Source organism: Rhinoraja longicauda, chromosome 26 (assembly GCF_053455715.1).
Source record: "Rhinoraja longicauda isolate Sanriku21f chromosome 26, sRhiLon1.1, whole genome shotgun sequence".
Lineage (NCBI taxonomy): Eukaryota > Metazoa > Chordata > Chondrichthyes > Rajiformes > Arhynchobatidae > Rhinoraja > Rhinoraja longicauda.
The window spans coordinates 3,186,760-3,202,813 of record NC_135978.1 but is presented as its reverse complement, the minus strand read 5'-3'; the positions used below and the strand labels follow the sequence as shown (position 1 = coordinate 3,202,813).

The following is a 16,054-nucleotide window of genomic DNA, read 5'->3' as shown; positions in this document are numbered from 1 at the left end:
CTGGGATCAATAAAGTTCAATCGTATCGTATCAGAAAGTGATCATTCCGCAAAAATCGATAAGTCATTGGATAACCTCAGAAAGTTCATGTCATAGGGGCAGAATTAGGCCCACCAGGTCCACGCCGCCATTCAATCTCGTCTGATCTATCTCTCCCTCTCAACCCCATTCTCCTGCCTTCTCCCCCTAATCCCTGACACTCTTACTAATCAAAGTTAAAATATCCTCTGTTTTTTTTGAATGGCGAACATAGAAATAAAAACAGAAAATTCTGCGAACAGGAAATAGTTCAGGCAACATCTCTGAAACAAGAAATAGTTAAACATGTGCTAAAATAAACTGAAGTATAATTAAAATATAGCTGGAAGATAAGACACAAAATGCTGGATTAACTCAGCAGGTCAGGCAGCATCTCTGGAGAAAAGGAATAGTGACGTTTCAGGTCGAGACCCTTCAGACTAAGCAGCGAGAGAGGGCGTAACAGAATTCCCATGGGAAAGGGGAAGAAAACCTCTTAGTCGGCATACCTCAAGGACATTTTGCAGTGGAGCAGCCAAAATGTGTAGGAAAGAACTGTAGATGCTGGTTTACACCAAAGATAGACACAAAATGCTGGAGTACCTCAGCGCGTCAGGCAGCATCCCTGGAGAAAAGGAATGGGTGACGTTTCGGGTTGAGACCCTTCTTCAGACACTAGCTATAACTGTGTTCTATAGGAAAATAACTGCAGATGCTGGTACATCTATGATAGAACTATGTTCTATGTATGGTGTGTTCACAAATTGGTCCGGAATATTTTTAAACAAACACATCTTAGCATGCTAGCAAGGAACGCAAGTTTAAAACAAATCACAGTAGCCTGCAAACTCTGGAGATAAAAGCATTATGTGATATGGCAGTGAGCCATCAGGCTATTGAAGGGCTTAATCGGGATCCGCAGTCTGTGTGTGTTAAAGAGTTTGAGCCTGGCTTCCATAGTATAACTGGCTTTGCTTATCGCTTCGTGAGAAGGGAGTTTAGTGAAAGTGAGATTGAATGGGCTAATCTGTGGCGCCACCTGGGGATAAATCGTCTGCCATAACTTCCTGACTGCCAGCGAAATGTGTCGGCAGCTTCGAGTCGGGCAGGGGAAGAAGTGGAACAGGATTAGGTTCATTATTGTCACGTATACCGAGGTACAGTGAAAAGCTTTGTTTTGCATGCTGTCTAGTCAGGTCAGATAATACTATACATAAATACAATCAAGTACAATAGACGGCACAAAGCAGAAGGTACACTGAATACAGTTGTCAGCATTCCATAAAGTCCGATGTTTGCAATGAGCTAGAGGTGAATTACCCGAGCTTGTGGAAGGACTGCTGGAACAGGCACAGAGAAGATTTACGGGGATGCTGCCAGGACTCAAGCTATAGGGAGCAGTTGAGCAGGCGAGGACTCTACTCCTTGGAGCACATGAGGATGGGGGGGGGGGGGGGGGGGTGATCTTATAGAAGTGTACAAATTCGTGAGAGGAATAGATCAGGTAAATTCAGAGTCCGTGGCCCAAAGTAGGGGAATTAAGAATCAGAGGACATAGGTTTAAGGTGAGGAGGGAAAGATTTAATAGGAACCTGAGAGATAACTTTTTTTACACAAAGGGTGGTGAGTGAATGGAACGAGCTGCCGGAGGAGGCAGTTGAGGCAGGTACTATCGCAATGTTTAATAAATATTTAGTCCGGTACGTGGATAGGATGGGTTTAGAGGGATATTTCCAATTGCAGGCATGTTGGTCAGTGTGATCAAGTTGGGCTGAAGTGCCTATTTCCACGATCTATGACTCCATGACTCTAAGCTTCTGAACCTTCTGACAGATGGGAGCGGGGAGAAGAAAGAATGACTGGGGTGGGACAAGTCTTTGATTATGTTGGCTGCATTTCCGAAGCATCGTGGTGTAGATGGAGTGAATGGTGGGTAGTCTGGTCTATGTGACGGACTGGGCTGAACAGAAGGAGTCTTTAATGAGTATTAAAACTTAAGACGGATTGGGATTAAACAATTACAACGTTTAAACGCATTTGGCCAGATATAATTACACTGTTCAAAGACGCTTGGACAGGTAATTAGACAGGAAAGGCTGAGAGGAACATGTGCCCAAGGCAAACGATAGGGACTATCAAAAATCACAATTTACAGTCGGCATGGATGAGGTGGGATGATTGGGCCTGTTTTGGTGCTGTACGATGGATGCTATGAGGTAGAGATTTGTTAAAATATGCAAAAAAGGTTTGTTGCTCGTACGTTCATGTGAATGGAACAGAATTAGTCTATTCGGCCCATCAAGTCTACTCCGCCATTCAGTCACGACTGACCTATATCTCCCCCCTAACCCCATTCTCCTGCCTTAGAAACATAGAAAATAGGTGCCAGAGGAGGCCATTTGGCCCTTCGAGCCAACACCACCTCATTGTGAACACGGCTGATCATATACAATCAGTAACCTGTGCCTGCCTTCTCCCCATAACCCCTGACACCTGTACCAATCAAGAATCTATCTATCTCTGCCATTGAAATATCCACTGACTTGGCTTCCACAGCCTTCTGTGGCGAAGAATTCCACAGATTCACCACCCTCTGACTAAAGAAATTCCTCCTCATCTCATTAATAAAAGAACGTCATTTAATTCAGAGGCTATGAACTCTAATCCTAGACTCTCCCACTAGTGGAAACATCCTTTCCACATCGACTCTATCCAAGCCTTTCACTATTATCTGGAGATAAGAATCTGGAGTTGCTTTATCTGGAGAGTGCAGTAAAATGTGACTGAACTTTTATTGAGATAGACGCAAAAATGCTGGAGTAACTCAGCCGGTCAGGGAGCATTTCTGGAGAAAAGGAATAGGTGACACTTTGGGTCGAGACCCTTCTTCAGGCTGAGAGTCGGGGAAAGGGAAACGAGAGATATAGACAGTGATGTAGAGAGATATAGAACAAATAAATGAAATCTATTGTCTATTGTCTAAGATATGCAAAAAAGTAACAATGATAAAGGAAATAGGCCATTGTTAGCTGTGGGATAGGTTACAACGAATTACAGACAATAAGACTCAACAAGACGACTTTGAAGCTCGTACAACGACTTGGGTGAGATTTATTGAAGTTGGAATTCTTTTCTCCTGACCTCTACGGCATTTTTTTTTCTCTCTGCACAGGAGATTGTGCCACAAGGAAAGTCAAACGCACATTTGAAAGACATAGATGAAGAGATTTTTGATGACGATGACTTCTACCATCAGGTGAGTGTCTCTAAATAAAGTGTGGTATTCACCTACCCAGTCTGCTGTTTGGATATCAATAAAGCATCTAAATTGACATGAACAACCGAGCAATAGAGAAGACAGGGGTCATGGAAGTCAGATTCTTTCAAATCGGAGAAACATTTCAGTCAGCAAGTCTTGCATTAAGAGTCATTTTGCAATAAATCATTTCAGAAAAGATACAGAGCTGGCACCTGTTCTGGATGAACAGTAAAGTGACCTGGATAATAGACATTGTTATCAACTTTTTTTTTTTTACAAAGCTGGATTAAAATGCCAAACACAGTGAATAACTGATCATGTTCAAGAAATGTCACATGGATAAGCAGTTTTTTTTCTGTGGGTTCATCTGAAGTGATATTCTGAGAGTGATTGCGCCTGGGAGAAACGCAGCAGTATTTTGAAATGTGCTTTTTTGCTCAATATGAATATGATTTATCCCTGTACCATCGGGCAAAAAGTATAGAAGTGTGAAAACGCACACCTCCAGATTCAGGGGCAGTTTCTTCCCAGCTGTTATCAGGCAACCGAACCAACCTACCACAACCAGAGAGCAATACTGAACTACTATCCATAAGAAAATAACTGCAGATGCTGGTACAAATCGAAGGTATTTATTCACAAAATGCTGGAGTAACTCAGCAGGTCAGGCAGCATCTCGGGAGAGAAGGAATGGGCGACGTTTCGGGTCGAGACCCTTCTTCAGACTGATGTCAGGGGGGCGGGACAAAGGAAGGATATAGGTGGAGACAGGAAGATGGAGGGAGATCTGGGAATGGGGAGGGGAAGAGAGGGACAGAGGGACTATCTAAAGTTGGAGAAGTCAATGTTCATACCACTGGGCTGCAAGCTGCCCAGGCGAAATATGAGGTGCTGTTCCTCCAATTTCCGGTGGGCCTCACTATGGCACTGGAGGAGGAGGTCAGACTGGGAGTGGGAGGGGCAGTTGAAGTGCTCAGCCACCGGGAGATCAGATTGCGCGGACCGAGGCACAGGTGTTGAGCGAAGCGATCGCCGAGCCTGCGTTTGGTTTCGCCGATGTAAATAAGTTGAACTACTATCTACCTCATCGGGGTCTCTCGGACCATCTTTGATCGGAGTTTACTGGCTTCACCTTGCACCTTGCACGCTGCAAATGGCTGTAAAAAGCTTTTATGTACCTCGGTACAAGTGACAATAAGCTCAACTGAACTGAATTTATACAGAAGGCTAACCTACAGCGTGGCTTGGCCAAGCTAACATACTGCAAAAAGCTCAACCGTTGTATACTGTGGGGGAAATGTGGTCACTTATACAGTCAGAGCTCCGTTACAACAAAATTAATTATCGGACTATCTGTGAATTTAGTTTAGTTTAGAGATACAGTACGGAACCAGGCCCTTCGGCCAACCGAATCTGCTTCGACCAGCGATCCCCGCACATTAACACCACCCTACACACACGAGGGACAATTTTTACATTTACACCAAGCCAATTAACCTACAAACTTGTACGTCTTTGGAGTATGGGGGAAAACCGAAGATCTGGAAGAAAACCCACGCAGGTCACGGGGAGAACGTACAAACTCCATATAGACAGCACCCGTAGTCGGGATCGAACCCGGGTCTGGCGCTATAAGGCAGTAGCTATACCGCCACGCCACCGTGCTGCCCTGACAAGGCACAAGTTGCTGGATTAACTCAGCGGGTCAGGCAGCATCCCTATAGAACATGGATAGGTGATGTTTCGGGTCGGGACCCTTCTTCAGGCATTTCAAAATGACAAGCCTTTTGTACAAATTGCTATTTGTTGTCTTATGACTTGTTGATTTACACCATGAGTCAAATTCCAAGTAGATAAAATAATTCAGCAAGTATTTCCAACTTTACTCTGTAATGAAATGACTTAATTCAATTTGTTTGATTGGTGTAACATATCATCATCATATCATATATATACAGCCGGAAACAGGCCTTTTCGGCCCACCAAGTCCGTGCCGCCCAGCGATCCCCGTACATTAACACTATCCTACACCCACTAGGGACAATTTTTTTATTTTTTTTATTTTTTAATAACATTTTTACCCAGCCAATTAGCCTACATACCTGTACGTCTTTGGAGTATGTCTGCATTATCAGTAGACTGTGTAAAGATGTTAGCATTTGCAAGGCCTAAGTTTGTATTGCAATTTGCAGGATGTTAATAAAGATGGGGAAGAGTGCCAGGAAATGCGCTGATGATGTTATAACTGGCTTGTGCGAAAATAATTTTAACAGGTTCCTTCTAAGCTGAGGAAAATATGCTTCAAACCATGAGAGATGGCAGGAAAGCTGAAATATGCATCTGGCTAATTCATGTTCATAAATGATAGGAGCAGAATTAGGCCTTTTGGCCCATCACGTCTACTCCGCCATTCAATCACGGCTGATCTATCTCTCCCTCCTAACCCCATTCTCCTGCCTTCTCCCCATAACCCCTGACACCCGTACTAATCAAGAATCTCTCTATCTCTGCCTTTAAAATACCTAATGACTTGGCCTCCACAGCTGTCTGTGGCAATGAATTCCACTGATTCACCACCCTCTGACTAAAGAAATTCCTCCTCTTCTTCCTAAAGGAACGTCCTTTAATTCTGACAGTGTTAGAATGACATTGAAAACTGTATATAAGAGAGCGACGCACAAATGCAGTTAAAGTTGTCAAGGAAATGTATCACACGAAACAGAAGCAAAAGGGCGGCACAGCGGTAGAGTTGCTGCCTTACAACGCCAGAAACCCGGGTTCGATCCTGACTACAGGTGTTGTCTATACAGAGTGTGTACGTTCTCCCTGTGACCTGTGTGGGTTTTCTTGTAGTGCTGCAGTTTCCTCCCACACTCCAAAGACGTACAGGTTTGTAGGCTAATTGGCTTCTGTTAATTGTAAATTGTCCCTCGTGTGTGTAGGATAGTGTTAGTGGGTGTGGATCGCTGGTCGGTGCGGACTCTGGACCGAAGCGCCTGTTTTCGCGCTGTATCTCTAAACCGAACTAAACATTCCACCTTTATGAAGTGCAACTCCAATTCCAGCATAATTTAGTGCTGGTCACTAAATTATAATGAAAGAACTGTTGGAGCACTCCCATTTACTGCCTAGTTAATGAGCAAACGATGCTGTGTACGGTGGGAAGCTACTGTTTAAAAGGCAGTAATATTTCTGCTGCAGGGGGTACCGAATCCTACCAATTTTCTTTCCATTTAAGTGAGATAAAATGACTTAGACTTTTTTCCCCCCCTCTTCTATAATGGCTGTTCAGTGTGTAATCCCGCATTAAGCATAGAACAGCAAATTGAAGCTACTGACTGCCAATGCCATATGTTTCAAACTGTATATGTGTAAATATTAAGTCACTACCAAAGTCGCTCGTCACTCGTTGTCAGTTTAATTGATGTAACTTAACGACAGAGTGGGGGAGAGTTTCATGTAGGGCATAATGAAGAGAGGTCACCACCTTCTAAGCATTTGAACCTAGCCTTATTCTTTATCATGTCCTGATAAAATACTAATCATTATGGACACTTAAAAAAAAAAAAATCTTCTGTGAACCTGGTTGTGTGTCAACAGCTTCACAAGAAAGGCTTCATTTGAAGAGGCTTTTTAAAAAAAATAGGAATTTTCTAAGAATGCTTGGTGTACGTGCAACCTGCCTTAAATTTACCCGAGTAGTGATTTTGCTGGATTAAAATTATTTGCTTAAACAAGTGGTGCACCAATAGAGTTGCTGCCTTACAGCGACTGAGACCCGGGTTTGATCACGACTACGTGTGCTGTCTGTATGGAGTTGGTACGTTCTCCCCAGGACCTGCGTGGGTTTTCACCAGGTGCTCTGGTTTCCTCCCACACCGTGTTCTGTTGGCTTATCATATATTCATGGTGGATATAAATCAGGTTTGGGACGTACATGTTTGCAGGGTAATTGGCTTGGTATAATTGTAAATTGTCCCGTGTGTGTGGGATAGGGTTAATGTGCAGGGGTCGCTGGTCGGCGCAGACTCGGTGGGCTGAATGGCCTTTTTACATGCTGTATCTTTAAACTAAATTTAAAAAAATGCAGGTAATATGTTTATTTGGAGCCTCAGAATTTAATCTTTTTGGAAAAGGCGAGTTTGTTATTCATGTTTCTTAAAAGCCCATTTGGAAAATGTTTTTTACATTGACCAGCAGTATTTCTCTAGTTTTGGTGTACAGATTTCAGAGCAGTTCTCTATTATTTCCAGTGCTTTTGAATGGGAAATTACGTCCTTTCATATTACATATATATATGCTGTTAAGATGATAAAGGCTTCTTGACATTGAGCCTTTGAGTGATTCACAGCAACAATAGATTGCTACACTTTGTGGATGCTTTTTTGTTCTCCACTTTTGCCTTCCCCATTGAGTCGTTTATTGCTACTTGTGTTATTTTGTTCAACTGGCCACTCCATGCGAGTCCAGGCACAGAATTGCCAGTCTAATATACTGCAGCTTTCAGCTTCCATTTCCCTGCATGCACACTTGCTTCCAGCTACAGTCTCGGAGAGTCATAGAGTCATAGTCATACAGCACGGAAACAGGCCCTTTGGCCCAACTTGCCTACCGCTGCCAGTATGTCTCATCGACACTAGTCCCACCTGCTTGCGTTTAGCCCATATCCCTCAAAATCTGTCATGTCCATGTACCTGTCTTAATTGTTTAGTTTAGAGATACAGTGCGGAAACAGGCCATTCGGCCCACCGAGTCTGCGCCGATCAGCGATCCATGCACATTAACACTACCCTACACACACTAGGGACAATTTTACATTTATACCAAGCCAATTAACCTACAAACCTGTACCTCTTTGGAGTGTGAGAGGAAACCGGAGCACCCGGAGAAAACCCACGCGGTCATGGGGAGAACGTATAAACTCCGTACAGACAGCACCTTTAGCCATGTTCGAACGCAAGTCTCCAGGGCAGTAAGCACTGTAAGGCAGCAACTCAACAATTGTGCGCCTTCTTAAACGCTGCCTCAATTATCTCCTCTGGCAGCTCGTTCCATACACCCATCGTCCTTTGTGTGAAAACGTTACCCCTCAGATTCCTAATAAATCTTTATCCCCTCACCTTAAACCTAATTCCTCTGGTTCTTGATTCCCGTACTCTGGACAAGAGACTCTGCGACTACTCGATCTGTTGATCTAGTGATCAGGGTTGCAAACACTTACTGCATTTCCCTTCCTAACATAAGTATTAAGGACGGTTGCAGCATACTTATAGGTCAAGTCTGATAAGTCAACATCCATGGTGGGTATAAATCTTTCTGTCATGAAATTCACCATCAGCAGATCCAAATGAACGCCTTTATAATTAAAAACCATATAAAACATTTTAGTCCTTGATTTTATCAGATGTTGGTGTGTTTTGATCTGCTGTTACTTTTTGTGTCTGCCAAATTCTCTTTTACAGCATACAGCCTTGTAACATTTGTATATTAATATCACCCCCCGTCACCTGTATCCACCTATTCTGAAGAAGGGTCTCGACCCAAAACGTCACCCATTCCTTCTCTCCAGAGATGCTGCCCGTTGAGTCACTCCAACATTTTGTGTCTACCTTCCACCTATTACTTGCCAGGCTTTGTCCTGCCCCCACCTCTTTACCAGATTTCTCCCCCTCCACGTCACCTATCCATGTCCTCCAGAAATGCTGCCTGACCCGCTGAGTTTCTCCAGCACTCTGTGTTTTAAGGTAATAAGGTCATGAGTGATAGGAGCAGAATTAGGCCATTCGGCCCACCAAATCTACTCCGCCATTCAATCATCGCTGATCTATATCTCCCTCCTAACCTCATTCTCCTGCCTTCTCTCCATAACCCCTGACACCCGTACTAATCAGGAATCTATCTATGTCCGCCTTAAATATTTTCATTGATTTAGCCTCCACAGCCTTCTGTGACAAAGAATTCCACAGATTCACCACCCTCTGACTAAAGAAATTCCTCCTCATCTCCTTCCTAAAAGGACATCCTTTAATTCTGAGGCAGTGACCTGTGGTCCTAGACTCTTCCACTGGTGGAAACATCCTCTCCACATGCACTCTGTCCAGGCCTTTGACTATTCAGTGCGTCTCTATGAGGTCCCCCCTCATTCTTCTTTACATTAATTTGGCTGTTTGAAGTAACACTGAAATATCATTAGAGGAAGTTTGAGGTAAAGTACCCAATTCCATTTTATTTCTATGACTCGTATAGTAATTTCAAATAATTGTCACATCTGGGTTTTCTTTATCCCTTAACAAGAGTTAAAAGGTAAAGAAATACCCAAATGTGACAATTATTTCAAATTACTATACAGGAGTTAAGAGTCGGACTTTACTGGCTTTATCTTGCACTAAACATTATTCAGGTTATTCTCTTCATCGTGTGTCTGTACACTGTGGACGGCTCGATTTTAACCATGTGTTGTCTCTCCGGTTGCCAAGTGGTTAACACGCAACAAAACGTTTTTCACTGTACCTCGCTCGGTACATGCGACAATAAACACAACTAAACTGGAGAGTTAAAAGATGAAGAAATACCCAAATGTGACAATTATTTCAAATAACTACACTTAAAGAGTTAACGGTGGTGAATGAGTGAATTTGCAGCAGGTAGCGGCGTATTTTTGGCGCAATGAACGTGATCGTCAGTCCCCAACGTATTCAGTGCATCTTGAAATGGCAGCAAGGAGGAGACGTGCTGGTGTTCTTTTGGTTGAACGAAGCCTGACACTTGTTAACGCAGCAACTGCAGAACGTTCCAGATTGTGCGACTGCTGTGCCAACTCGTTCTGTCCACGTGGACTAAATGGAAGCTGAAGTCTTAGACAACATCTGGCACCGCAGCGAGGAATGGGTGCAAGTCCTGACTCCTGTAGACTCTAAATATGGTGTTTAGACTGTGGAGGCTTTAATCACTTAGCCAAACCTTGACAGATTCCTACGACAGCTCATCCCTGCCTTGTACATCACCCACAGACATCTGCTGAGCCGCAAGGCAGCAGCACATTCATTTTCCTTTACGGTTTTCAATACATTTCTTCAGAGAGATGATCTGTAAAGATTACTGCTTCATTGTGTACAAGTAATTGTGGGAAGAGAGTGGTTGACAGACACACAGTTGCACCTGTTTTGCTGACCTGGTTAATTTCTTCTCCTGAGCGGGATTTGGCAGAGATTGCCGCTGAAGTCGCTGCAATGATTAAGGGCATAAGTTTACTGAACAGCAGTGTGATGTGGGTTTACAGTGTCATAAGCCCTTGCATTGGCGGATTTGTAATCTTTTATTTAGCTGCCAGGAGTGACTATGATGAACAACAGTAGATAAACTGACAGATTGTCTGCCAAAGACAGGTTGGAAGTAGGTCACACAAATAGACTTTGAAGAGGGGTGCATTCTAGGAATATAGTGAGTGTAGTAGCTTAATAAATTAATGAAATGATACTGGTGTTATTCCAAAAAAAAAAAAGTGATAAACTAGTAATTTAAGCAGACGGACATTCTTTTAATCATGAAGGTGTATAAAGATAAAAGATAAAAAGGCAATAATCAGAAAGCTGATATTTTTTAGTTTGGAGATACAGCAGCGATCCCCCCATATTAACGCTATCCTGCACACACTAGGGACATTTCATATTTATTCCAAAGACGTGCAGGTTTGTAGGCTAATTACGTCTTTGGAATGTGGGAGGAGACCGAAGATCTCAGAGAAAGCCCACGCGGTCACGGGGAGAACGTACAATCTCCGTGCATACAACATCCGTAGTCGAGATCGAACCCGGGTCTCTGGTGCTGTAATGCAGTAACTCTACCGCTGTGGTAGACACAAAATGCTGGAGTAACTCAGGCAGCATCTCTGGAGAGAAGGAGTGGGTGACGTTTCGGGTCGAGACCTTTTAAACCAGCATCTGCAGTTTTCTTTCCTACACATCTTTTTAGATTTGAGATTTAGAGATACAGCGCGGAAACAGGCCCTTCGGCCCACCGAGTCTGCGCCGCCCAGCGATCCCCGCACATTAACACTATCCTACACTCACTAGGGACACTTTTTACATTTACCCAGTCAATTAACCTACATACCTGTACATACCTGTATCTCTACCGCAATAATGGGTTGTGCTTCAGTAATTAGTTATATTTAAACCATGCATATATATATATTTTTTAAAATGTTTGTCAGATTGTTGGCAAAACAAACACCGTCTATTTAAGTTTACGTTTATTATTGTTACGTGTAACGATGTACGGTGAATAGCTTTTGTTTTCATGCTGTCCAATCAAATGGGATAACACTGAACATGAATACAATAAGCTAAACTCAAGTACAATAGATTGGATGAAGGGAAAGATAGAGAGAGCTGAATATATTTCTCAGCATGATAGATTGGAGAATCGGCACTGTACCTTAGCAATGTTAACATTTATTTCGAGAGGATTAGAGTATAAAAACAGGGATGTAATGCTGAGGCTGTAAACTGGTTAGACGGTATTTGGAGTATTGTGAGTAGTTTTGGGCCCTATATCTGAGGAAGGATGTGCTGGCATTGGAGAGGGTCCAGAGGAGGTTTACGAGAATGGTCCCAGGGCTGATTGGGTTAACGTATGATGAGTGTTTGACAGCACAGGGCGTGTACTCGCTGGAGTTTAGAAGGATGAGGGGGGAGCATCATTGAAGCATCGAATAGTGCAAGGCTATAGTGGATAGAGTGGATATGGAGAGGATGTTTCCACTCGTGGGAGAGTCTAGCACCAGAGGTCATAGCCTCAGAATTAAAGGACATACCTTTAGGAGGATGAGGAAGAATTTCTTTAGTCAGAGGATGGTGAATGTATGGAATTCATTGCCACAGATGGACGTGAAGTCCAAGTCATTAGGTATTTTTAAGGCAGAGATTGACAGATTCTTGATTAGTAAGGGTGTCAAGACTATGTGGAGAAGGCAGGAGAATGGGGTTGAGAGGGAAAGATAGATCAGCCATGATTGAATGGCGGAGTAGGGCTGGATACACCTGTGACTTACGAACTGATGAGCATTTCAGCGAGCTACAATATTGTCTGGACATTCTTAATCGCATTTGTATGTTTTATTTCCTTCTCTTCTGTTCAGCTCCACACACATACATACGTCGTTAATGCAGATTTCAATATTGATAAATTGGCCAAATGCAAGTTGGGAGGTAGCTGATTGTTTACGGGATAAAGTTTTCCCATTGAATTATCTGAGCTTTGGCTTGTGGCTATATTTTGGTTTTGTCTTCCATTTTGGATGAATGAAGGAATTATGTTATCCCAAAAGACAATGTTGTCCACCTACCATAGAAAGACACAAAATGCTGGAGTAACTCGGTGGGTCTGGCATCATCTCTGGAGAAAAAGGCTAGATGATGATTCTGGTCTTCAGGTCCGACTCGAAACGTCACCTGTCCTTTTTCTCCAGAGATGCTGCCGGACCCTCTGAGTTACCCCAGCACTTTGTAGTCTATCTTTGGTATAAACCGGCATCTGCAGTTCCTGTGTAGGAAGGAACTGCAGACGCTAGTTTAAATCGAAGATAGACACAAAATTCTGGAGTAACTCAGCGGGTCAGGCAGCATCTCCGGAGAGAAGGAATGGGTGACATTTCGAGTCGAGACTCTACCTCAGACTGATGTGCAATTCCTTGTTTCTACATTGTCAGGCATGATGGGGAGAAGGCAGGAGAATGGGGTTATGAGGGATAGATAGATCAGCCATGATTGAATGGCTGAATAGACTTGATGGGCCGAATGGCCTATCACGTATGGCTTATGACCTTATTGTTCACCTACCCACTGCTCCATCTGTTTGTTCCTTTGTAACTTATAATGTGCTTGGAGCAAATGGAGCAGACAATTTTACATCTAATCTCAGTGTATTTTTATTCTCCTATTTTTCTGCAGCTCCTCAGAGAACTAATTGAACGAAAGACTAGTACTGTTGATCCAAATGATCAGGTTGCTATGGGCCGGTAAGTATTGAGATTTAAAGTTTTTATTAGAGTTGGATTTGTTTGACTGTGACCAGTTAATGCTCCAAAAGTATGTAAATATAACAGTCAAGTTTAAAATCTTTTACACTTTCTGGATTTCTAAATTATTCAATTGCAGTAATTATTCAACACAATTTATTTACGCTGTTCCTTAAACACTCTACAATAGCCACTTTAGAATTAATTAAGTTTTTTAATTAAATAATGCCAATGCAATTTAGCTAATTGCTATGGATATGAAAATTAAAGTGGTTTGTTCCACGCAAAATGGACAGTAAATACATTTGTTTCATCGATGGTGCTGTTTTTGATTTATCCAGTTTAGTTTAGAGATGCAGCGTAGAAACAGGTCCTGCGGCCCACCGGATCCACGCTGACCAGCGATCACCAGCATAGTTCTATGATATCCAAAAAAAAGACGCAAAGTGCTGGAGTAACTCAGCGGGTCACGCAGCATCCCCGGAGAACTGTGGTGGGATCCTTCTTCAGCATCTTGATCCAAAACATCGCGTGTCCAGGTCCTCCAGAGATGCTGCTTGACCCGCTGGGTTACTCCAGCACACCTCAGAACACCGGAGAAGCAGTGCCTGGTCTATTATTTTTAGTTTAGTTTAGTTAAGTTTAGTTTAGTTTACCGAGATACAGTGAAAAGCTTCTCCTCCGTGCTAACCAGTCAACGGAAAGACTCTCCATGATTACCATAGAGCCATCCACAGTGTACAGAAACAATAGACAATAGACAATAGGTGCAGGAGGAGGCCATTCAGCCCTTCGAGCCAGCACCGCCATTCAATGCGATCATGGCTGATCACTCTCAATCAATACCCCGTTCCTGCCTTCTCCCCATACCCCCTCACTCCGCTATCCTTAAGAGCTCTATCCAGCTCTCTCTTGAAAGCATCCAACGAACTGGCCTCCACTGCCTTCTGAGGCAGAGAATTCCACACCTTCACCACTCTCTGACTGAAAAAGTTCTTCCTCATCTCCGTTCTAAATAGCCTACCCCTTATTCTTAAACTGTGGCCCCTTGTTCTGGACTCCCCCAACATTGGGAACATGTTTCCTGCCTCTAATGTGTCCAATCCCCTAATTATCTTATATGTTTCAATAAGATCCCCCCTCATCCTTCTAAATTCCAGTGTATACAAGCCCAATCGCTCCAGCCTTTCAACATACGATAGTCCCGCCATTCCGGGAATTAACCTAGTGAACCTACGCTGCACGCCCTCCATAGCAAGAATATCCTTCCTCAAATTTGGAGACCAAAACTGCACACAGTACTCCAGGTGCGGTCTCACCAGGGCCCGGTACAACTGTAGAAGGACCTCTTTGCTCCTATACTCAACTCCTCTTGTTATGAAGGCCAACATTCCATTGGCTTTCTTCACTGCCTGCTGTACCTGCATGCTTCCTTTCATTGACTGATGCACTAGGACACCCAGATCTCGTTGAACTCCCCCTCCTCCTAACTTGACACCATTCAGATAATAATCTGCCTTTCTATTCTTACTTCCAAAGTGAATAACCTCACACTTATCTACATTAAACTGCATCTGCCATGTATCCGCCCACTCACACAACATGTCCAAGTCACCCTGCAGCCTTATTGCATCTTCCTCACAATTCACACTACCCCCCAGCTTAGTATCATCTGCAAATTTGCTAATGGTACTTTTAATCCCTTCGTCTAAGTCATTAATGTATATCGTAAATAGCTGGGGTCCCAGCACCGAACCTTGCGGTACCCCACTGGTCACTGCCTGCCATTCCGAAACGGACCCATTTATCCCCACTCTTTGCTTTCTGTCTGTCAACCAATTTTCTATCCATGTCAGTACCCTACCCCCAATACCATGTGCCCTAATTTTGCCCACTAATCTCCTATGTGGGACCTTGTCGAAGGCTTTCTGAAAGTCGAGGTACACCACATCCACTGACTCTCCCCTGTCAATTTTCCTAGTTACATCCTCAAAAAATTCCAGTAGATTTGTCAAGCATGATTTCCCCTTCGTAAATCCATGCTGACTCGGAATGATCCTGTTACTGCTATCCAAATGCTCAGCAATTTCGTCTTTTATAATTTACTCCAGCATCTTCCCCACCACTGATGTCAGACTAACTGGTCTATAATCACCCGTTTTCTCTCTCCCTCCTTTCTTAAAAAGTGGGATAACATTTGCTATCCTCCAATCCACAGGAACTGATCCTGAATCTATAGAACATTGAAAAATGATCTCCAATGCTTCCACTATTTCTAGAGCCACCTCCTTAAGTACCCTGGGATGCAGACCATCAGGCCCTGGGGATTTATCAGCCTTCAGTCCCATCAGTCTACCCAAAACCATTTCCTGCCTAATGTGGATTTCCTTCAGTTCTTCCATCACCCTAGGTTCTCCGGCCCCACAACATTTGGGAGATTGTGTGTATCTTCCTCAGTGAAGACAGATCCAAAGTAACGGTTTAACTCGTCTGCCATTTCTTTGTTCCCCATAATAAATTCCCCTGTTTCTGTCTTCAAGGGACCCACATTTGCCTTGACTATTTTTTTCCTCTTCACGTACCTAAAAAAACTTTTGCTATCCTCCTTTATATTATTGGCTAGTTTACCCTCGTACCTCATCTTTTCTCCCCGTTTTGCCTTTTTAGTTAACTTTTGTTGCTCTTTAAAAGAGTCCCAATCCTCTGTCTTCCCACTCTTCTTTGCTATGTTATACTTCCTCTCCTTAATTTTTATGCTG

General features: G+C 43.2%; 1 protein-coding gene across 1 annotated transcript in view; it reads left to right on the top strand.

Annotated features, from left to right (window-relative positions):
* aatf (apoptosis antagonizing transcription factor) overlaps nt 1-16,054 on the top strand; it is a 115,971-nt gene that overhangs the window by 60,071 nt on the left and 39,846 nt on the right. The window contains exons 8-9 of the mRNA XM_078421996.1: nt 3,191-3,274; nt 13,228-13,295. Coding sequence (XP_078278122.1) covers nt 3,191-3,274; nt 13,228-13,295 — 152 coding nt within the window. The remainder of the gene's footprint in view (nt 1-3,190; nt 3,275-13,227; nt 13,296-16,054) is intronic.